This window comes from Haliotis rufescens, unplaced genomic scaffold (assembly GCF_023055435.1).
Source record: "Haliotis rufescens isolate VD_foot unplaced genomic scaffold, xgHalRufe1.0.p SCAF_11, whole genome shotgun sequence".
In the NCBI taxonomy this organism is placed as follows: Eukaryota; Metazoa; Mollusca; class Gastropoda; order Lepetellida; family Haliotidae; genus Haliotis; species Haliotis rufescens.
In genome coordinates this window covers 15,377,198-15,402,137 of record NW_025963791.1, presented here as the reverse complement: position 1 = coordinate 15,402,137, position 24,940 = coordinate 15,377,198, and the positions used below count along the sequence as shown (strand labels likewise).

The 24,940-nt window shown below is 37.8% G+C and overlaps 1 protein-coding gene across 1 annotated transcript in view; it reads right to left on the bottom strand.

Moving 5' to 3' along the window:
* Positions 1–285: 285 nt before the first annotated feature.
* LOC124150846 (protocadherin Fat 4-like) overlaps positions 286–24,940 on the bottom strand; it is a 49,128-nt gene continuing 24,473 nt past the window's right edge. The window contains exons 9-46 of the mRNA XM_048392304.1: positions 24,689–24,859; positions 23,549–23,663; positions 22,226–22,362; positions 21,567–21,770; positions 20,981–21,115; positions 20,626–20,793; positions 20,155–20,345; positions 19,439–19,565; positions 18,925–19,001; positions 17,359–17,449; positions 17,083–17,220; positions 16,631–16,701; positions 15,925–16,165; positions 15,484–15,696; positions 15,155–15,277; positions 14,445–14,588; positions 14,137–14,322; positions 13,790–13,921; positions 13,198–13,377; positions 12,938–13,069; positions 12,557–12,754; positions 11,951–12,082; positions 11,602–11,787; positions 11,356–11,493; positions 10,967–11,155; positions 10,409–10,543; positions 9,949–10,134; positions 9,545–9,670; positions 7,848–8,039; positions 7,615–7,740; positions 7,300–7,500; positions 6,810–6,947; positions 6,520–6,708; positions 5,790–5,918; positions 5,356–5,541; positions 4,035–4,181; positions 1,273–3,602; positions 286–869 (exon numbers count right to left, since the gene is read on the bottom strand). Of these exons, the coding sequence (XP_048248261.1) occupies positions 3,411–3,602; positions 4,035–4,181; positions 5,356–5,541; positions 5,790–5,918; positions 6,520–6,708; positions 6,810–6,947; positions 7,300–7,500; positions 7,615–7,740; positions 7,848–8,039; positions 9,545–9,670; positions 9,949–10,134; positions 10,409–10,543; positions 10,967–11,155; positions 11,356–11,493; positions 11,602–11,787; positions 11,951–12,082; positions 12,557–12,754; positions 12,938–13,069; positions 13,198–13,377; positions 13,790–13,921; positions 14,137–14,322; positions 14,445–14,588; positions 15,155–15,277; positions 15,484–15,696; positions 15,925–16,165; positions 16,631–16,701; positions 17,083–17,220; positions 17,359–17,449; positions 18,925–19,001; positions 19,439–19,565; positions 20,155–20,345; positions 20,626–20,793; positions 20,981–21,115; positions 21,567–21,770; positions 22,226–22,362; positions 23,549–23,663; positions 24,689–24,859 (5,766 nt within the window). The 3' untranslated portion in view covers positions 286–869; positions 1,273–3,410. The remainder of the gene's footprint in view (positions 870–1,272; positions 3,603–4,034; positions 4,182–5,355; positions 5,542–5,789; positions 5,919–6,519; positions 6,709–6,809; positions 6,948–7,299; positions 7,501–7,614; positions 7,741–7,847; positions 8,040–9,544; positions 9,671–9,948; positions 10,135–10,408; positions 10,544–10,966; positions 11,156–11,355; positions 11,494–11,601; positions 11,788–11,950; positions 12,083–12,556; positions 12,755–12,937; positions 13,070–13,197; positions 13,378–13,789; positions 13,922–14,136; positions 14,323–14,444; positions 14,589–15,154; positions 15,278–15,483; positions 15,697–15,924; positions 16,166–16,630; positions 16,702–17,082; positions 17,221–17,358; positions 17,450–18,924; positions 19,002–19,438; positions 19,566–20,154; positions 20,346–20,625; positions 20,794–20,980; positions 21,116–21,566; positions 21,771–22,225; positions 22,363–23,548; positions 23,664–24,688; positions 24,860–24,940) is intronic.

The window sequence follows — 24,940 nt, the reverse complement described above, 5'->3', positions numbered from 1 at the left end:
GTTACAAGGTTGACACGTGTATTTCTGGGTTATAGTACTTGGTTACTTGAGACTAAATAATCATCAATATACAAGGGACGGTCGGGTAGCCTAGTGGTTAAGGCGTTCGCTCGTAACGCCGAAGACCCGGGTTCGATTCCCGACATGGTACAATGTGTGAAGCCAATTTCTGGTGTCCCCCGCCGTGATATTGCTGGAATATTGCTTAAAGCGGCGTAAAACCATACTCACTCACTCACTCATCAATATACAGGAATCCTTATATTGAGAGACAACAATCAACAATTTAACAACAATTGTTTATTGTGTTACAAATATGTGAATTAATTCATAAGATGTACACAAGATCTGAGTGAATGCGTTTTTAATGCCGAATGCAGATATATTGCAGCTAGTTACGGTCTGTAAACAAACAAATCTGTACCAGGAAAACTGGTTGTTTGTTGTTTTTTAACGCCGACTCAGCAATATTCTGGCTATGTGACGGCGGTCTGTAAAGAATAGAATCAAGACAATTGGGATACGATGATATGCATCAACCAAGTCAGCGAGTCTGACCACCCGATCCCTTTAGTCGCCTTTTAAGACAAGCATGGGTTGCTGAAGGCTTATTCTAACCCGGATCTTCACGGGTCGGGCAAACTAGTGACTGAAGTAATGAACAACCATACACTTTGACACACAATCAACCAGGTCAAACTCTGTAACCATCCGATTCTCATAAGTCGACTTCTTACACATGTTTAATATTGGGGGCCCTACGTGTGTGTGCGTGTGTGAGAGAGTGTGGACACTTTGAATATTGGGGATGCCTCCAGGTGTGTCAGGAAACAGGTAGGGCGACTCCTTTTCGATCGGTCACATGGGTCCTGTACAAAATACAAAAAAACCCGAATAAAATGTTTTATCAAATGTGGACGTTGAAAATCGGAGTTCTGAATTATTGCCTATATCTATGCTTAACCGCTTTATTACAGTTGTGTCTTCTTTCTGGTAGGGTGTATCACATATTTTAGATAAATGCATTTTCCTTAAACCTACTGACACTGTAAACGCGCGGTTGTGTCGTGCATGCCACATTCGCTTTTTCAGTTATCTGATCCGAAGCTGCAATGTCATGATTGTTAGAACCAGCTCGTGAATAGTGGACATAATGAAATAAAAACAATATTTCTTAAACAAATATCTACTCTCTGACACAATCAGCAGTTGGTAATGATAATGACTGGTTATGTCTGAGTGACAGCAACAGACTTTACACCAACCGTTTACCTGGTTATCAGCATCCGAAGATGTCACTCTGAGAACAACGTCTCCAGTTGGCCTGGTCTCTAGAAGGTTCCGGTTCCGGTTCGGGTTCCGGTTGATGGTGAGTTCAACAAGGGCGATGACATACAGTTTGGGACTGCCATTGTCCTCGGTCCGCACATAAATCTGTAATGTTTCACAGTGTTCTCAAATGAGTATGACGAGCGTTAATACACTACCATACACCAAATTGAGATGATGAATCAACTTTCATGTTATTATTTCTTTATCTATAATTGTATAACTTACATGTTTTACCTTTTTGTTGAATGAAGCTGAACGTGAGGAAGGCCCCGATATGACCTGCTATAATCGAGAAGCACGGCTCCCCTTGGCATTCTATCAGCAGATTCCTATCTGGTTGAACTTTGAACAAGTTCTAAGTGTGTTTGATTTGCCCCAATACTGCTGGCTTGGTGAATACACGACAGGAACCCATGCTTCTTTATGGTATTCAACTGACGAAAGAAATCACTTTGGGACATATACAAGTATGTTACCCACTGTATATTTTCCAGCTCACCAATCTCTTTCATGGGTCGACTCTTTGTCTTGGCCGCCATTACCCATAGGCATTTTATTAGGGTGCGTCATGTCCATTGTTCGGCGGGGTGTGGCATATCCTTGGTTCACGTTTATGCTTACCTGTGACATTTGATGTGACTTACCTGATACATGGATGCTCTATCAGAAAACAGTAAAACGCAGTTAATTGTAGAAAGCAACAGTGATTATTCATGAAACATTAAGTCCTAAAGCTACTCCAGATTGCCATGGTGATATCAGCCTACGCGAGATAGTTTGGAGTGACAGGGTTTATTGGGCGTAAACAAGGCAAAATAGCGCTGACAATCATATGATTGGATCCCTGAAAAAAGAGAGAACGAACAAGCCCAGGGTTACATAAAAGCGACAAAGCTCTTTTCATATTTATCATGATAAAAACAGTGCTACGGCAAAGGGTCAGTTTTATACCCACAGTATAACTTGTTTGGTAATATTTCTTAGCAATGACATTATGAGAGAATCAAACATAATGCAATTTCTTACCAAGCAATGTTTCTAATTCATCTGACATCTTACTTAATAGTTAACACCTACGGTAGTCACTTTGCAAGTTAAACATATATGGTGTATGTTATAATACCTAATTACAAAATGCACAGGAAAAGCAATGCATAAATGCACAGGAAAAGCAATGTATAAATGCACAGGAAAAGCAATGCATAAATGCACAGGAAAAGCAATGCATAAATGCACAGGAAAAGCAATGCACAAATGCACAGGAAAAGCAATGCACAAATGCACAAATAAATAAATAAATAAATAAATAAATAAATAAATAAATAAATAAATAAATACTGGATAATCATTACCCCCCTTGCATGATACTTGCTTCCTCATACACATATAACATTCCGATATTGTATTCCCTCAGTGCAAAAGATGATTGAATACACAAATGACTAGAATACACATACAATAATATTCTACCATTGCACATCGTTTGTGTCAACTGCAAAAACAGCATTGGAAATGGTTGAGCAAAACAGTTGTTCTGAAGAAAAAGTATATGTGTTAACCATTGTAAAATATAATATTGATATCAATATATAATTATGAATCGAAGCATAGTTTGACAACTGACAACACAAATACGAATAATACATGTAAATATGAACACAGTGATAAATATATATTCACAGACACACACTTCCATCCAACTCACTCACTGGCATGTACCGGACCCCGTGAATAGATGATGGACTGACACTTTCTAGATTTCAGTTTCCTTTGCAAGTTTTATGGTCGTTCCCTTAAGGGAGAATATCAACCTACTAAAATTAATTTCATCAGATCATTGAAAAGTAGCACTGAAGTATCAGCAAAGTAAAGTGCTCAGCAGGAATACAAATAATCACAGAATATTTTTTGCATGTGTGAAGACTTTCCTCTTCATTGAAATCTACCTCGGACAGATGAAGACGCTTATGACATATTGTAACCAGATCGTATTGTAAATTTAAGTATTTAGCAAATTGTGACTGTTTAAATATCATTGTTTTATATGATGGAACTCGAGTACCTTTGGCACCGAGTACTCAAGTGATATAAGTCTTACTGCTTCCACCCCAGTACGGTGGTAGAGGTTCCTGACAACAGACAGAGGCTCTGAGTGACATGGTATTGTTGTCCTTAGTTGGCTGCAGCGGTGTCTTTCTGTCCATGGTGATTTTAACATTGGCAGGCAGGTTTGCCTTTCTACCACCTCCATCTACTGCATCAACAACCAGCTGGAAAACAGGCAACATATAATGTTGCTAAAATACTGCAACCTAATAGTATAAGCAAAATAAATGTGTATAATCTCCATTCAAATTCCATCAGCAAGCTGGTAAGACTCCGACCAGTATGTTGCAGGCAGGCAGGGACACGGTGTTTGTTGGTGGATAGTGGGACAGATGAAGAGCCGTTACAAATGAGTGTGTGAATGTTATTTTATGTCGCACTCACTAACATTGCAGGTCTATTATCTAGCATAACATTACAGACCAGGACCATGTGCTGGGACCTATTCTTCCCCGGACTTCAAACGGGGAATATGAATACGGGATCTCTTGATAATTATGACATTGACAATTAGAATAAGCAAAATTATATTTATATTTATATCTCAAACTGATGTGATTTTCTGCTTTTCATTAATGTGTGGTGATTCAACTCACTGTGTATACACTAGTGTTACTTGTGTCCGATTCCAGATAGCACCTAAGGCTGACGTCGCCAGTGTTTGGGTCCACCATGAAGTACAGGCGTCCAAGAGGGCTGGACAGGAGGCTGTTGATCTCATACAGCACAGTGTTGTATGGGGCCTGGATTAAGAAGACATTAAAACTTCAATACCTTCTATGTACACGTGTCTTTATGTTGATGAATCTGTCACAACAGACAGCAAAAAAGTCAACAAACAAAATGGAATTCTTATTTCTATACTCATGAATCAATGTAAACCGTAACAGTTGTTTTCGAAAGCAGTTCATATATCCTGTCCTACTTATAACACTAGTCGTGAGTGAATTTGGTCTTGGAAAACATTCATCGAGCATAGAAATCAAGGTTACAATCAGGTAACGCAATGGACACCAGAAAGGAAAAAGAAGATATTAACACATTTTATCAAAACAACCAAAGCCACTGGTGGAAATTGTTGTGAGACCAATCACATCCACGGTAGTCATCAACGTTTTGACTTTAGCTACATCACCTGTCTAAGAAATACATCCAAACCCAAAACAATCATAATCAGTCTTGATTATCTGCCGCAACAGGTTCCCTTGGGCGTAAAAGACAACATAGTTCTGAAAAATATATAAATGGATCACTGTAAAACAGTGATGAGACCAGGCGTTCGCGGAAAGGTAGTGTCCTAGTCTAGCGGTAGCACCCGCCACTTACACAAATAGTAAGTGTTTGTATGTTTGTAACTCCACTCAGTAGCTCTCCTGCAATGCACTGGCGACCTGTAAACAATCGAACCATGGATAACATAACAACTTATATGTCGTTGATACAACTGAACTTGTCTTAGGGCTAAAATATATGTTCTGAAAACATCATGACTCTTCATAAACCCTGCACATGACACACATCGTAACATAAAATCATGGTTCAATTTCATATTCTATTGAGGATAATCAAATTTATAATACTTAAGCTGATGCTTATGAAGAACTTTAACCAATCAGACAGTTTATACACCCTTGCGCAGGAATCAAAAGCTAAAAAAACAGTTTTAAAATCTTTCAACACACAAAAGGGCTGAAGAATTCATTTATTGTTGCAAATACGCCAGTTTCTGACAGGACATATTTCATTTCACAAGAGATAGAGTTTGTCTAATGACACAAATATATCAGTTTTTTAACAGCTTAAATTTCAAAATACAACCAACGCTTAAAAAAGTCTGGTCACGTGATGTGCAAATTAGCCTGTGGCAGTGATGTAATGCTGAGGCATCACTGCGCCGGAGTGTGTAAATACACATACCACGGAATCTTGGTCAGTGGCCGAGATCCTCAGAACTGCCGTGCCTACTTCTGTAGTTTCATCAATCTCTGTTGTGAACACCAGCTGAGAGAAGGTAGGTGTGTTCAGGTTGCGATTGATGATGATTGACACCACAGTTGTGTTGGTCTTAGGAGGAACACCATTGTCAGAGGCAACAACTCTCAACTGTAAAATAATATTTCATGTGAACTACCAGGTAAAGTTTTTTGTTAGAAGCATTCATCTCGCTCTTCAAAACAAATCCGGACTTATGCCAACAGTGACAACAAACAAGCCTTGATTGAGTACAAAACAAGAGACAAAAATAGTATCCTAGTAATTACACCTACAGTAAGATTTTTACTGTTGTATTATATTACATCTTATTATCTTGTGCACCTATATTTTCAGATAATGTAAAAAGTAAAACTTACATAGAACCGAGTGTCAGAAACACTTTGCAGTGACTGCTTTCTGATGATAGTACCTCCTGGCGTCACGTCGAAGAATGCTGATGCAGTGCCGTCTCCGATGATTGCATAGCTCACACGGTTGAATGCATTCTGGGGATAAAGTCAATTACTACAATGAAATGTTTTGCTCTTGTTTTTTAATTTATCAAAGCAATATCTTCAATTATTTCATTACCATCTCAATTACTGTTATGTTGCAAAATTGCATTGTTTGATAGACATTACTTAGAAGTTGACGGATGACAAGTAGACACAATTTATGGATAACAACAAGTGTGTCTACTTTGCAAAATTGCAGTTAATGTATATTTTAGGGCTGAAATGATACACTGTCACAATAGACATATGATAATCCAGCCCTTGCTATGCTAAGGAGCCATACGTATTCCATCGTGGTACAAGTATTGGATCGCACACATATTTCAGTCACTAAGAAAACATACAACTTTATGGATGACAATTTCAGCCTTATTGCATATAGCAGCATTTCAATGTATATTCTGACACTGTTATCAAGCTGGAATGACACCAACCAAGTGATGAGAGGTATATATATATACATTATATGTTGTGATAAGCAGCAGACAAACAAAAGTAATCGATAACAAGTAGTCAACATTTACAACTCTATGCATTTCAGTCCTATCACTGAATGTAGAGTTTGGTGATATACAACAGAAAACATGCATACCGTGTCATCATCAACTGCCAGGACATTGACAATGTTGACATTTGCACCAATTGTCTCATCAATCGTGGCACTGTAAGGCTCATTGACCCAGCGTGGAGTATTCAGATTGCGAATGACATTAACTGTAATGGTGGCAGTGGTAGGGGCAGGCCTAGGTGGATCGCCACCATCTGTTACAGCTATAACCAGCTGCAAAAACAAACAAATTAGAGATTGTAAATAAATAAATTTTTAATGGCCAATATCATAGGTAGTAACAAACTTATACTGTACTTGATCACTGTACTTACTCTGTACTGGAGAGTCTGGAGGGTGTCCTGAAGCAGAGAGGACTTGAGACGGATCTCACCACTGTCGCGGTTTATCAGGAAGTAGGTTGGAGCAGTATTTTCTCCAATGATGGAGAAGCGTAGAGACTTGTATGGGTCCTGTACACAACAGAAACAAAATAGCACCACCTCAATATTTTATAACACAATACATTACTACTATATAATTTCAATGCATCTTCCTCATAAATCTGGATGAATGTATCTTCATTTACAATACACGTGGAAGACCTAGTCTGACAACATTCTATTGTAGATGTATGCATATTCTTGGCCTTTACCAAAACACAGGTAATACGTATATGATAAAACAAACAACAACAAACTACTTCCACAGGATCATAAAGAACTTGACATCCATGATATGTCTAAAACAAACGATACACAGCAGGAGGCAAATTTCAACTGAACTCTAAAGCAGAATATGTACCTAAATGAATACCCTTCTTACCGATAAATCTGCATCAAAGGCATCCACATCATAGATAAGGTAATCAAATCCAATAGTTTCCAGTACTGTGGTGGAATTTTCAAAGTTTGGTCCAGAGGGATTTATAAGGAATGGTGCATTTAGGTTACGATCAACTCCCACTGTAAATGTGTTGTAGGTCACACGCCTTGGGTTTCCTCCATCTTGTGCGAAAACTGTTACCTAAAAATAGAAAATACAAATCATAAGCATAAATATATACAGAAGTGTTAAAAAAAGTGAATGGAAACCTGGAAAACAATTTGACCACTTCTTGAACTGTAAACAATTTCTTACCCCATATTGAGCCTGAGAATCTGAGGCAATAGCTTGTGTGAGAGTTATCTCCCCTGTTGATGGGTTGATTTGGAATCTGTTGATAGTCATGCTGGCAATACCATATGTGACTTCATTGTAGGGACTCTGAAACATTTACAAGACAAATATATAACAGACAAACATGAAAACAAGCTATATATGGACATACAAACAATAAGGACAATCACTCAATGTTTCAGTAAGGAACGTACCCTTGTGTCGGCATCAGTAGCAGTTACAGTGACAACTGGTGTGTTGGCTCCTGCTGTTCGCAACACAGTGGTGTCGTAAGGAGTCTGTGCAAACACTGGGGAGGCCTGGTTCCTCACAACGTTGATAGTGACAGATGCAGGCTGGGCTGACGACAGAGGGCTGGCACCTTTATCTTGAGCTTGGATTGTCAGCTTAAGAACATACAGGCTAATTAGACCAACAATGTGGTTTCTTTAAATTACTCTGCAATCCCTCTGATTAGACCAACTATGTGGTTTCTTTACAATTACTCTACAATCACTCTGATTAGACCAACAATGTGGTTTCTTTAAATTACTCTGCAATCCCTCTGATTAGACCAACTATGTGGTTTCTTTACAATTACTCTACAATCACTCTACAATCATTCTGATTAGACCAACAATGTTGTTTCTTTACAATTACTCTGCAATCCCTCTGATTAGAACAACTATGTGCTCACATTACAATCACTCTACTCAAATGTTAACAAATTAAACAAGATGTCCTAATTTGTGTTCAATATATATCCATCATTATGTGATGTTAGATTCCCTTATGATCAGTGATGTTGACTTATTTGGCTGGACAACTACAGCTGTGACCAAATAAAAGAACTAGTTCAATACTTATCAAAGACAATTTGTGTCAAGGAGATGTATGCAGGGCTCGATTTAAAGGAACTTGATATTAACTTGCACCAGGTGCATTTTGACATGAAAAGCTAGTTGCACCGGACAAACCCAGGTTGCACCTGGTCCCAAAACACAGATGCATAAACTAGTCTACAAAAAAGTAAAATCAGTTCTCTGATGACTGTGTCATTTGTCATTAATTACATAACACCGGAATTAGTTATGTAGTATGGTAAAAATAAAGTTTAGACATGTCTGGACAAGGAAGGGTTTATCAGTTAGAAAAAAATGAGAATTTTTTTACACACACTTGCACTGGTGCCTGTGATATATAGCCAGTTTGAGCCCTATTTGAGGTAATAATTGAGTCCAAATTTACTATCCCGGTATCTACCCCCTATTACCCAACCCTACCTGGGTACCCACTGTAGGTCTCAAGAGATAGGTACAACATGTCTGATTGGGCATTTTTTTTACCATGGCCCTGTCAAAACGTATTTAGATACATGTATTAAACAATCTGGTCATGCATAAACTGAAGCTGACTTAAGTTATATCTTTATTCAACCATATGAAAAGTCAGAAGGAATTGGTGCATAGTCAGATAGAAATGCGAACATTAGTGATTTGTAGTGTAACCATAGATTTCTAGATACTTTTTGCCATTAAACAATATATCATGTGACTAACCACGGGTCCGGGTAGTCCTGTGGGTACTTGGGTCCTACTCAGTATCCACCTGACCCGGGTACCCAAGTTACCCCTCCCAGCCCTACTTCAAAGGTCATATCAAGCCTAAACATGAATATATGAAGAACATAAAATAAAATATTGGATCAGGTCCCCCTGTTCCCAAACATTGCACTGGATACATTATAATAAACTCAATATAATATAAGTCAAATCTATTTTCAGCTTCAGATATGATGGTGAACAGATAACAGATAACAGACAGAAGAAGAGATGATCAAGCATTACAACAGTTTCACAGAATTACATCGACATTTTACAGCAACAGTTGATCTTGGAGAAAGCTTAGTCACCTGATATCTTGTGGTAGAATCCTGGACAAGGTTATTGACAACTGTTACTTCTCCTGTCTGGCTGTTGACATTGAAAAAGGCCAGGCCGGATCCAAAGGCAGAAAATGTAATCTCATTGTTTGGGTTCTGAAAGAGATATGATTTGTAAACATAAAGAAGCTAAACAAACACAGTTCAAAACACACTTAACTTCCAATTCAATCAACCTAATTCTGAACTATCTTCATATAAAAAATATCTTTCAACACACAAAATGGCTGGAGAAATCTATTTATTGTCGCAAATAAGTCAGTTTCTTACAGGACATTTTTCAACTCACAAGAGATAGAGAGTCTACTGTGTCTACTGACGCAAATGTATAAGTTTTTTGACAGTTTATATTTCAACATACGACATCCGCTTACTTGGTTATCAACATCGGTAGCTGTCACTCTGACAACAACGTCTCCAATTGCCCTTGTCTCCAGAATGGTCTCTTCATAGCTGACTGGGTTGAAGATTGGCGGGTTCAGATTCCGGTTGATGGTGAGCTCAACAAGGGCAATGTCATACAGTTTGGGACTGCCATTGTCCTCGACTCGCACATAAATCTGTAAGATTGCACATCAAGATAATGCAAAAAGGACTAACGTTTGGAAGTGCTTAAAATAAGTATAATCTTATAGATTTGATCAAGTCTTGAAACAGACTTCTTACGACTGCAACCCCTCCCGCACATCGTTACATAATGGGAACTGCAGGTAGTATTTCCAAGTCAGTACCCTCAGAGTTTGACACTTGCAAACTGTGACACGACTCCGACACCTGTGTCATTTATGCAATGTCCCTATCAGCAAAAAATGGGATACTAGGTTTCACAAATACCTTATAACTTGTCTGGGAGGCACTGTTGATAGCTGCAGGGTTTGTTGGCTGAATATTGCCTGACCCATCGATTGTAAACAGAGCTAGAACGTTTGCTGGACCCTTAATGGAATATGTGATCTGGTTGAATTCAGTCTGTGAAGGAAATATGGAATATATGACAGTGTAAACCCCTTCTGACAAAAATAAAATGGAAGAAAACAGTAAATGTCTTCAAGTTTCATTAATGATGTAATATCATGTAAAATGTCATTTATTATTATTAGAGGATAATACTTCAGTTGTTTTATTAATATCTTTATTAACATTACTTTTAATACAGGTATGTCACAAGTAAAGAATTTAAGAAGCAAAATGCAATGAGTTATTCCACAGAAGAAATATATGGAAATTACTAAATGATCTTGTTACAAAAGTTCATCATAGCCTGACATAGTTGTCAAAGGGTAAGTCTTGGCCCATCAAAGCAATGCACTTACAGCTATTTAATGATCACAGGATCAAGATCAGTCTTTTTCCTATTAATAGTTGCCAAATATTCGTGGTGATTTCACTTACAGTAGGGTCATCATCAACTGCCCTGACAGAGATCACCGTGCCGCTGCCTAGGCCCTGATTTACTGTAATGGAGTAGGGATCCTGGATGAACCGAGGGGAATTGTTGTTTCTGTACACTGATATTGTCACAGTGGCATTGAATGCAGCACTGAGACGTGGGCTGCCATTATCTCGAGCGTTCACAACAAACTGAAACAAGCAAGTTCAAACTCTCAAAAGGTCCATATATTCTTAGTACAGAGTGATATGACATTGAGGAAATCTCTCTCTGATCTTACTAGATTATATCATGATTACAGGTAGGTACATCAGAAAAATGAATGAAGAATAAATCAAACAAAAGCAGATTAATATGTGTATATGGAAGTCATATTCCTTTAACAACTCACATCAAACCGACTTCTTTTGGATGTATCCAGTGTGAGCGGACGCCTGGGGCGGATATCGCCAGTGGAACTGACAATCTCAAAGTAATACAGTTGAATGGCATCTCCTACAAGCTCATAGGACACTTCATTGTTGGGGGGCTGAAATGTAAGATATGACGTTTGTAATAATGTTCAAAACTTGATGATGCAATGTTACAACTCAAACACATTAGTAACTTGGATTTTTTCAAGGGAGGTCATCAATACCTGAGCATCGCTATCTGTGGCTGTGACACGCAGGATATTCTCAAGCACTTGGGCTGTCTCTGGGATGCTGGTCGCATACGTTGCAGAACTCCAAAGTGGCCGTGCAAAGTTTCTTGTAACTGTTACATACAGCAGTGCTGTGGCAGACCGTGGAGGGGATCCGCCATCTTGTGCCACAATACGGACCTGGAAAAAATCAACACAGAAAAGTGAGACTACAAAAGGAACCAAGAAGGAAAACTAACCTGTTTATCATGACTTCTGCAAGTAAATACCTAGATAAAAACTTGCTTAAAACTTATCTAAACACCTTACATATATTCACTGAATGAGGCTTCTTCATACTTACTGTGAAGTCGTTGATGGGTGTGGTTGTCAGGCTTGTTTTCACTGAAACAATGCCACTGTTCTCGTTTATTTGGAAGATGTCATCAGCAGTCCCATCGCCAATAATGCTGTATCTCAGTGTACCAAAGTTTCCCTGTAATGTTAAAAGAAAAGCGACCTTTAAATAGTATTTGACTTGATCAGTAATCTGCAACCACTACTGAGAAGTACTACGTAAAGTTGATCTTCAGTTTACTTTCTATATATAACTAGAAGACATTGGCAACGGCATCCTTTTGTTTGATCCAAGTCATGTTTTTCTTTATCTGTCATCTGATACTCAATAATTGGTATTGAAAATTCACTTGTCTTTCTTTACATAGACAAATTGATCTTTAAGTATACAAGAAATTATGACTTGTTTATTGTGATGTGTTAATAGTAATTTCAATATAACCCAAATATAAATGATAAAATCAATCAATCTATAAATATCATCATACAACACATTGTATGTATCAAATGGATGTAATCATTGGAATATTGGTTTGGTCTATTAAATTACCATCGTCCATACATGTAGTTTACACTATTAGTCAGTAAACGATATTTCTTAATGAACAAGTACCTGCGTATCAGTATCTGTAGCGACTACTCTTTCAATAGACTGGCCTATTGTAGTGTTCTCTGGAATGACCCGGTTGTATTCTCCAGTGAAAAAGACGGGTGGGTTGGCATTGCGTATCACATTGATGATGACATAGGCTGGGTTGGGATTTGCTGGCCTGTTGATTGGAAGGCCTTGGTCACGGACTTCCACGATCATCTGAAACAAAGGAAAGTCACTGCGTCTGTACAATATGCAATACCATGTATCAACAGTGGACCTGAGTTTTGTAAACAACTACGGTGAAAGACAAATGTGGTTGTGAGATGCATTATTAAGGTACCCACTGAATAAAGTTTTTTACAGCTCTGTAACTCCAAAAGTAGTTTTAGTGGAACTCACATTAAATGCGCTGATAGCTTGGTTTTCTGCAGGAGATCTAATAAGGTAGATCTCACCCCGACTGTTGACAGCAAAGAACTGCTGAGCAGTGGCATCTCCCGTTATACTGTAAGACAGCTGATTGTGAGGGGGCTGTAAAACAAAACACATTCAATGAGAAAATATCAAGTATAGAAGTATAACAACAGAATCATTACGTGATCACACAATACAAAAATAAAATGATAAAAAGAAAGAATGAAAAGATGTTTTTACTCTACCTGTCTGTCAGCATCAGTAGCCCTGATAGTAACAATGGCAGATCCCAAAGCACGATTCTCAAAGATGGTCTCAGTATAGTTCTGTTGATTCAGACTGGGTGCATTGAGGTTCTTGTTGACAGTAAGATCAATCTGCAAGTCAGCATACAGTCCACCGCCATCGGTTGTTCGAATACGAAGCTGTAGAGTACACATGTAGCAGATACAGGACATGTTATCATTGTGATGCATATATTGCATTATTCTCAATATGAATATGAAATGTAGTCTTGAAAAAGTTGATACAAACATGATAGAGAGAAGTGATCCTCAATACTTAGCTTTAATAATAGAAATATTTGTACATATTCCCGAACATACACTGCACCATAAATGTACATATTCCTGATCAGTTGTAGCACTACATATAAACTCAGGCCAGGTTTAGTATTGTCACTCTGCACAATAAGATGTTTGTTATCACTCAACTTACAGTGAATGATCTGTCAGTTGTTGTACATATTCCTGAACATATACTGCACAACATATAAACTCATGCCAGATTTAGTATTGTCACTCTGCACAATAAGTTGTTTCTTATGACACAACATACAGTGAATGATCTGTCAGCAGTTGACGATAGTAAGGCTCGGGTTTGAATTTCTCCACTGGCAGAGTTGACTTGGAAATACTCAGTAGCAGGTCCATCACCACGCAGTGTGTAGGTCAGCACATTGAAGGGGGTCTGCAATAAGTCAAAGGGTACTGGTGGTCTCAGAGGATTTGGTAGCTTAACAAACCCATGTTAGTGTACATCTATTTCTTCCAGATAAATGTAATTGTTCTATGTGTTTAACACTCTAAAATAGATATTTCTCAAAACATATCTGAATTAGGATGACATTGCATACTTTATGAGTGTGATATATGGAACATAAAAATGTATAACAAAGTACTCACAGCAGTGTCAGTATCAGTGGCAGTGGCTGTGATGACGGGAACGACCTGAGTGATGCTGTTCTCATCAATATTAGCCTGGAGAGTAGTGGGGTTGAAGACAGGCGCCGTGTTCCTGATCACCGTTACTGTTATAGTGATAACTCCAGCTCGTTGTGGAGTTCCTTCATTGGTGCCTACGACGGTGACCTAAAACAATGTTACATACCGCTACACTGTAATTACTGTAATGAACTGAAACATGTAAAGGGATGACACTGTTTGTATTGGTATATGAGAAACAAAACCAGTAACCTAAAACTAGGCCTCACCGTATATCTAGGTACACCAGGGTCATCAGTGAATGGGTTGCTCAACACAAGTTGTCCTGTGGTGGGGTTGATAAAGAACAGTGGTCTGCCAGAGGTGGGTACCACACTGCCGATACTGAACATCACACGGCTGTTAGGGGTGTTCTGAAACATTACAATAAAATTGCATAAGGAAACCAAAGTTAATACAGCATCCCCAAAGTACAACATTCTAACAAATTACAATCAACTGCCACACTTAACATGCTTAACCAAGGCTCATAAAGATGTAAACACCAAAATTCAAGGCCTTTTTAAGGATTTTCAAGGCTGCCATTATTAAATTCAGCATGCTATATATTAGTCATAAGACCTAAAGAGCAGTATGACCATCACACATTTTCAAAGAAGATTTATTTTTCACCCAACAAAAGAATAACTTAAGTCTTTCGTGAATTCTTCAGGGTGTTTGTCACACAAATCTAACACTGGGATAAATCTCAATTAAACATCTTTGGTACATATTTTTTTATGCTTTAATAATTGATTAACCAGTCAATTTGTACAAATTCAAGGCTTTTCAAGCTAATTTGGTGATTTTCAAGGCTTTTCATGGTTGACACACCAAAAAAATCAAGGCTTTTCAAGAGGGACCTTAAAATTCAAGGCTTTTTCAAGCCTGTACGAAACCAGTTAACATTAAACGAAACCTTTCTGCATGCTCTACTTACCGGTGGGTCATTGTCCGCTGCATCAATGTCTACCAGCTGTTCACTGATAGCTAGATTCTCCAATACTGTGATAGCGTCAACACCATTGGTGGTTCTTAGCACTGGGGTAAAGTCATTTTGGTCCTGAAATACAGAAATTGAGTTTGGCAATTTTCTACTTATGTGGCATCAACAAGATCAACTATGTAACTCATATGTAAACAGATTTTATAGTTTTTGAATAGAGAATCCCTTCTGACAATACAATTTGAAAATGTTACAATATCTACCTGAGGTATATTAGGTCCTGATCATCTATAAAATAGTGGCAACCAATAAGTTCTACTTACAATAACACTGATGGTGACAGTGGCAGTGGATGACAAAGTGTTTGTGTTCACCCCATCAGATGTTGTCACGGTCAAAGTGTACAGGTTCTTAGTTTCGTAGTCTAGTGGTATGACAGTACTGATAACACCAGTTGATGGGTTGATGGAAAATGATTGGAACTCTCCGCCAGCAAACTGGTAGACAATGTTGTCTGTCTGGTCTGCATCAATTGCCTGAAAATCACAAACGTTTATGTTACACACCGGTTCATCTTGATGAATGCAACAATCATGTGGGAGGAAAGAGCCTTAAAAGTGAATACGTGGTCATTGAGGTCATGGAGCCATCTGGATTAACAAATATTTCATGAAATATCATGGTATTGGAGGAACATTTCAAGGTGTTCACAGATGGATGAACATATTTAAGCAAAGGTGAAATGATTCACAGTAGTAATTTACCGAAACTGTGAGGACAGATGTTCCGTTGAGGTTTTCTTGTATCGATCCTTCATAGTCAACGTTAACAAACAGTGGTATGCTGTCCTGTGTATCAATGACACTGACAACAACTGTTGCTACATTTGCCCTGGGTGAAGCCCCAGAGTCACTGGCCCTCACTGTGAACTCATGCTGTTTCTGGGTCTCAAAGTCCAGAGGAACAAGTGTGGTAATAGCACCAGTCTGACCATCAATACGGAAGCTGGGAAGAAACAAGACAATGAAACAATTTTATCATTGAAAACTTCACAAATGTGCATTGAAATTAAACGTTGAGGTGAGATGAAATGGGTTTAACGTCACATTCAAGACGATTGTTCTTATATATGTGTCTGTTTGTCTGTCTGTCTTTGGTCGACAAATATTTTCTTTAGTTCTTCTTATCACTGAATATGATAACTAATAAACAAATTTAATCATCAATTTTGGAAAGGGAGTTTGACATTTTGACATGTTTTGACACTACGTTTAAGAGTTCAATTTCAAATAAAACATGTTTTCAAAAGAACTTAAAGTTCTTTTCATTATGATCACTGATCCAACTTTTTACACAGGTTAATGTTTTGGGTCATTTGATATCAAGGTACATAGTAAATGACAAAGAAAACAGGATTAGTCTCTACATTTCTCCACAAAAAACAAATTTCAACAAAGAATTTTTACATACAATGAATTTTGTCCAACCATGTCATATATGACAGTCGCCTGGGGTGTACCACTCTGGTCACCATCCACAGCCTGAAATCATAACAAACAATTCTATTGAAAATACCAAGCTGGAATAACTAGAATTCTAGATGTTTGGAATTGCATTAACACATGTAGAACAATCAATCACTTCCACACCTTAACCTGGCCTGACATAATAACAAGAAAAATACCAAGCTGGTATAACTGGAATTCTGTATGTGTGGCATTGCATTACCATATGTAGAACAATCAGCCACTTCCACACCTTAACCTGCCCTGACATAATAACAAGAAAAATACTAGCTGGTATAACTGGAATTCTGTACGTTTGGCATTTCATTACCATATGTAGAACAATCAGCCACTTCCACACCATAACCTGGCCTGACATTAAGAAGAACAATACTATAGCCACTAAGAAATACCTACAGCAACATTTCCCACTGTAGCAGGGGGTGTCTGAGCCTCCTGGACATTGAAGAAGTATCTATTATTGATACTGTTGAGGAAGACTGGGGAGTTGTCGTTGACATCAGTGACAATGACTCTCAACACAGTGGATGCTGGCTGTAACAGTAACATGTTCCCACATTCAAGTCATGCTTCATTTAAGTGAATTTGCTCATAATTGTAAGAGACATGATACAGTTCTGCACACAGTCATGTGTACATAGAAACTTATCTTAATTTGGAAGTGGCACTTACAGAAGATCCGAGATCCGCAGCAGTGATGGTGAGGTTGTACTCTGGTACTGTCTCTCGATTAAATGTCACACGGTTGCTCACAATGCCGTCACTGAAAAAGAACATCAACATCATTATCAAACCTGTGACAATATCAATACCAATGGCAAATATCTGATGCTATCATTACTATTGTTGAACCTCTGGAGCTGTCAAACCAGTGGTTATCATTTGATTCTACAAATACAACTTGTCTTCATGTGATACTATCTGCACTATTGGACATTCTACAAATACAACTTGTCTTCTTGTGATACTATCTGCACTATTGGACATTCTACAAATACAACTTGTCTTCATGCGATACTATCTGCACTATTGGACATTCTACAAATACAACTTGTCTTCATGTGATGCTATCTGCACTATTGGACATTCTACAAATACAACTTGTCTTCATGTGATGCTATCTGCACTATTGGACATTCTACATATACGACTTGTCTTGATGCGATGCTATCTGCACTATTGGACATTCTACAAATACAACTTGTCTTCATGCGATGCTATCTGCACTATTGGACATTCTACAAATACAACTTGTCTTCATGCGATGCTATCTGCACTTTTGGACATTCTACAAATACAACTTGTCTTCATGCGATGCTATCTGCACTTTTGGACATTCTACAAATACAACTTGTCTTCTTGCGATACTATCTGCACTATTGGACATTCTACAAATACAACTTGTCTTCATGTGATACTATCTGCACTATTGGACATTCTACAAATACAACTTGTCTCCATGTGATATTATCTGCACTATTGGACATTCTACAAATACAACTTGTCTTCATGCGATGCTATCTGCACTATTTGACATTCTACAAATACAACTTGTCTTCATGCGATGCTATCTGCACTATTGGACATTCTACAAATACAACTTGTCTTCATGCCATGCTATCTGCACTATTGGACATTCTACAAATACAACTTGTCTTCATGCGATGCTATCTGCACTATTGGACATTCTACAAATACAACTTGTCTTTATGCGATACTATCTACAATATTGGACATTCTACAAATACAACTTGTCTTCATGTGATACTATCTGCACTATTGGACATTCTACAAATACAACTTGTCTTCATGCGATGCTATCTGCACTATTGGACATTCTACAAATACAACTTGTCTTCATGCGATGCTATCTGCACTATTGGACATTCTACAAATACAACTTGTCTTCATGCGATGCTATCTGCACTGTTGGACATTCTACAAATACAACTTGTCTTCATGCGATGCTATCTGCACTTTTGGACATTCTACAAATACAACTTGTCTTCATGCGATACAATCTGCACTATTGGATATTCTACAAATACAACTTGTCTTCATGCGATACTATCTGCACTATTGGACATTCTACAAATACAACTTGTCTTCATGTGATACCATCTACACTATTGGACATTCTCCTTAAAAACAGTACCTAGAACACTTCCTAACTTTTAACAGTGCTGTTCCAAAAGCAATGTCAAAATTTCAAATAGAAAAGAAATGACAAAAACTCACTTGTTTATAGAGAATGTATTGCCATTATTTCCATTAATAATGGAAAATGTAAGAGGCTGATTATCTGGATCTGTAGCCTGCAAAAGATGTCATCAAAATTGTCTAAACATTCTTCAGAATGATCAACATGAATAGTAAATGAAATTACTAATCTAACATTATCTTTGTTTTCACACCATAAGAAAAGTCTATAAATTCAAATGTGTTCCACTACTCAGTAGAATATCCTCCAATCACCTCATCTCCCTGCATTGTCAACATTCTCTAATAATTATGAAATATCAACATTCTTGTCACAAACTCAATATTTCCATGAGTGCACTATATACAATAATATTACTAATAAATATGATTCAATAAATCCAAATAAAATAAGTAAATACTGCAAACAGTATTAATCATACAAAAACATAAAAAAAAGGTTCTGAAGGAAAGCACTTTATTCTTACAATATAAGAAGCGCGAAATTAATGATCAACTATTACTATAAATGTCATCCACAGAGTCAACAAACCGGTATAGTGAAGATATCCCTGTTAGCATCAATGCCTTCACTGACATAGACTGTGTACAGTCCTGCTGGAATCTCGGGGTCTTTGTTGCCAGAGGATGTTACTGTGACATAGACAGGTACTGAGGCACTGCAACATGGACAATAACAGTCAGAACAATCACAGAAGGGAACTGGACAAGTTTATCAAAAGGCAAATAATCTGTTTCACAAGAACCTCAATACATTAAAACATTAATTTCATGATTTGGTTGAAATTAACAGCAATCAAACTTAGGCCAATCTTGTGACAGCTGACGGTAGTGGCATGATTGGAATCAAACACTGACATATGCAAAGCTTTAATACAATTTGGTTCATATCTATAGAACATACAGCCTTTTTAAATTTTGCCAATTATATAACGCAAATATGCCATTAATTATACAGGTCCTTCATGCCTAGTGGATAAACAATAGATTGGATTAACAATAACAGAAGAAAAACATCTCACTCTTAGTTCAACTAACATCATTTGGTTTATTCTATTAAATGATAATAATGATAATAAATAAATATATAAAAATAATTTCTGAATATGAAATCACTTCCGAAGTGATTGACCAGTAAACTTATACAGGTTCTCACTAACACATTAAAAGCAGACAGGATGCAATTTTCTAATATTATTTTTACTAAAGTAATCAAATCAAATCAATCAAAAACATAAAGTCAAGTACCTCCTTTTTGGTACGGTGCTGTCAGTAGCATTGACAATGATCGTGTACTCCTCACCAATTCCAACCACGGCCCGAAGAAGCAACTGTCCATTGGTACTACTTATCGTAAACTTGCCAGCACCTCCGCTAGAGACGCTCTGAATCTCATACGTAATACTTGTGTCCACTGAGTCACGGTCCTGGGATTGTACCTACAGGAGTAAATCAGCAACCTATTATGTCTCTGTCTATCCGCAGCTTGATGTTAAAGAGCCATGAAGTATATTTTCATCTATTCTTCAAGCAATAATTTGAAATTGGTGCACCACTGCACTGCTTTCATTTGCTTTCAACATGAAAGTATATCGGTTGAGGATAAAGCAAGTGGTCCAACACACTTCTGTCAAGTCACCTTATATGGCTCATCAATAGCTGGATTCACTCTTAATGCTAAAGATACAATACCCTTATTACAAACAAGCGATGACCTACCTGGGCAATAAATTCTCCAGCTCCTTGTGTGTAGTCCCCTTCAGGTAAAGATCTACTGTACGGGATTCCAACAAAGAAAGGAGTGTTGTCATTGATGTCCACAACATTGACTGTCAGGCTGATGCTTCCTGAGCGCTGCTGTGTGGTGTCCTGCTCCCGCACAATCACCTAAACAGAGACAAATTATGGCATACCATCAGAAGCAAATCCCAAACTAAGCAAAAAAATAAGCTAAGCAGTATCAGATTCCACTGGAGATATAAACTTAGATGTAATGTTCACGACTTATTTCTGCATTGTTAAAAGTGAAAAGTTAGGAGTTCCTTGATCTCTTCTCACTGCGACTGCTACTCACATTAAATGTGTACTGTTGCACAGACTCATAATCCAAGTTTCCAGCTGTTACTCGGAGGAAACCATCGTTATCCACAAAGAATGGACTTGACGGTGTAACTTCATATGTATACCTCTGGGGGGTGTCTCCAGCAGCCTGAAACAACAGGACACAAAGAAAGGTTTATGGTCTGCATTACCTCCTCCATTTCAACATTTCATTTGCCAGTGTACAGTATGTATGACATAAAACTGTTTATCCATCAACTTATTATATCATGTTTATCCCATCGGGATTTCCAAGTAGAATTTGCCTCAGAAAAGTTGAACAGGTTGTGAGGGTTGGTGACCTGGTTAATTGAGTGTCATTGCATCCCAGCAGCATTGGACTTTACTCATGATATCAACTACTGGTTTGACTGATCCAAACCCGATTGTTGACAAGTCACTGTGACGTAACTGGAACATTGATGATTGCAGCATTAGACAATATTTATTCACTCACTCACTCACTCACTCACTCACTCACTCAGACACTCACTCACTCACTCAGACACTCACTCACTCACAATATCTTGATCTGTATCACATTTAATCTTTCAACTTACAATATCTGCATCTGTAACTACAAGCTTTAGAGGATTTTGAAGCGGCTGGTCTTTGACAAAAGCTCGGGCCAGAGCATCTTCTCGGATGTACCCAATCGGAGAGCCGATGGATGTTGACACAGAGGGTGGGTTATTGTTTGCTTGGGTCACAGTCAGATACACAACAGCACGGTTGTATCGCGCATTGGCAGAGGATTCTCGTGCCTGGGAAACAAAATCCAAGGTTAGGGTAACAATGCCTTCATGTATATAGGTGTAGTTCCATATGTAAGAAAATATTTTCTTTGCCCTAAGACACCAGTGAATCAACAAAGATGCAAAGAACATCTGGATCCTGGATAGCATACTTCTAAACAATAAACAAGTCATTAAGAGATTATGTTAACAAATATTAAACAGTTTCAAGATGAATTCTACAAAACAGACACAATTGTCAATCAAATCGAAGTCCCACTTGTTTCCAGTAGAATTTCAATAACAGGATCTAGGAACAGGGACATGATTCTTGGTTCTCTTCCCTATGTTCACACCTGAGAACTTCAAGTCAAATGGTCATAAGAGTACCATGCAGTCTATCAATACAAGTTAACATGAACTTTTATATAACTAGCATAATGACATTGAGTTAAGAGAAAATTCATTTAGTTCTGAAATCTTACCCGAATGATGACTTTCAGATCTCTAACTTGACTTCTGTCAATGGCTGCTACCAACTGAAGCCGTGCTCTGTAGGTGCTGGTACCTGGGATTTGCTCACTTGTCACTTGAAATCTATTCTCATATCCACGAGGTTCAGCTGACGAAAAAAACATGTCTCTTGTATTATTTCAGTTTTGGACTAACACTGATAGAAACAAGGCAAAAAGTGAACAGGGCTCACAAATACCCCTGACTTTGACTCCCAACATATTTCTAAGTTCAAAACATGAAAAACCAATATTTTCTCAGAAAATCAACTTATCGAACTCAAACTTTGCACTACACCTCTCCTACTGGTAAAGAAACTGTGTCCCCGATTTGAAAAAAATCAGGCAGAAATTATCAAGTAATAGGTTGCACAAATGTTGAATTTCAAAACATGAAAAAAATCATGTTTTCTCAGAAAATACACATATCAAAACCAAACTTTGCACAGCACCTCTCCTATTGGTATAGAAAGTGTTCCTTAAATTTGAATAGAATCCATAAAGTAGTTCTCAAGCTACAGGTCGCACAAGTGTTGGAGTAAAACAAACATTCTAGGTTCAAAACTTGCAAAAGTTCATATTTTCAAATACACAAACTTTGCACTGTACCTCTTCTAAAAGTATGGAGACTGTTCCCTAAATTTTTAAAGAATCCATAGCATAGTTTTCAAGTAATAGGTTGTACACAAAGGGATGGACGGAATTCCTTAGTATAACTATATAAGAAACTTGTCGCAACAGTACTCATTCTTTTTATCATGCCTTTGATGTTTTTGAAATTATTAGATGTATACTAAACTATACATTAACTTAGTATCTTGTGAATTTTCAAGTGCGTCTTTGAACGCTTTTTCAGTTATATTAAACCAATGAAGATGCGAGTTAGAATGGGTCTTTAGCAACCCATGCTTGTCGTAACGAGATCAGGTGGTCAGACTTGCTGACTTAATTGATGCATGTCATCGTATCCCAATTGTGTCGATCGATGCTCATGATATCAATCACATATTTTGCTTGGTATTTTGCTGATAAACCAATGATCAACATCAGTAAGATTCTGTGAATAGTAGCCATTATCATAGAACCCTGGCACACTCAGAAAGGCAATTCTTCACAGCATTAGAGGACCGGTTTACCCATGCCACTTATAAATTAGGAATTGAGATAGAAGGAAAGTACCCTTTTTTACAAATTTGTAAGAAATTTAGACTTTACAAAGATTTTGAACATCCTGGTGATCTTTGGATGTTTATAAAATGGTCACTGGTATTCATGTGTAGGTGACGGAGTGCTCACTCAGTTCCACTGTGAAGGTAATGGGGCTGCTGAGAGTGTCCTGATCCCTGGCCTGGATGTTGATGGCAACATTGGGGTTGGAAGCAGGAATTGGAAATACAGAAACCTCGCCAAGCTGGAACACAGATTACGATGTTTATCATCACTGATCTCACACATTTTCCACAAAGTTATCTGAAGCAGTGTTTTCTGAAGATATCCCTCAAAATATATGACGACTATAAAATAAACTCAATATTCAACAGCTCCTCCCCCATGTATCTAGGCCCCTGCGTAGAAATTAGCCCTGGCCCGCAAGCCCAGACCAGTTTTGTTAATGTTAAATATATCCTAAGGGCTAGTAGAATTTTAAAACATTTTTGGGGGTACTGCTATATGTTGTCACTATTCGGGCTATTAGAAATCCCATATATTATTTTTTTCTACCCCCGCTACGCATTAGTATCAATGTGTTTCTTCCTGGTGTAAGTCAGTCCCTCATTAATCACATCAAATCAGACATTTTCGTCAAATATATCCCTATGCAACATGTCTTCGAGCCTCACCTATTTTTGAGCCCCTAAACAATATGTAACCATGTGCTTAATGAAGCAATCAAGGTAGACGGTTCAAAGCCCACTGAACACACTAAAGTGTTTGTCACTTGTCGCTAAAGTTATGCCACAAATTAAGTTACTTGAGGTAAGATATTCACTAAGTAGTGAAAACATACTTTTTCTCTCATGCACATTTTAAACAAACTTGAACTGATGATGATTTTGTTAGCACCAATAATGCATCTGATGCTGTTTGTAAACTTCCTGTGCGGAATGTCATGTGACTGATCATATTGTGCATCTACTTTTAACTTGACTGTCATGGAGGGGCTCGAAATCATGTGACGGTAACAAGATGACTCCTGACTGACACGTCTCACTCGATGAGGCACTCGAAAATTAACAAGACATGGATTGTTATTTGACCATCCAAGTGCTAACAGAAAGACATGTTCTCAAAGGTAAGACCTAATTTTAGTGTATCAAGATTATAAGACATGTAATCAGAAATACTTCTTAGGTGCTCTTAAAACCATAACACGAGGATACTTGAATTTGAACCCAATGTCAACAAAAGATAATTTGGTTTTTCAGACAGACTTACCGACTGTCCCGATACGATGGATGCTGAGTAGGATGGGTTGAAACATTTATTTGCAGTATCAGTGTAACATGTTGGATATTCAAAGATGGGCTTCTGGTCATCTCCATCTGTTATTGTGATGTTCAGGGTGGCTGTACTGCTTCTTTGAACCTCTGGTGGTACAGCAGAATCCTACAGGAAGATAGAAATTGTTGACATGTATTTTGTAGACATGATCAAAAGAACATTGCTACGAACAGCTTCATTAAGACA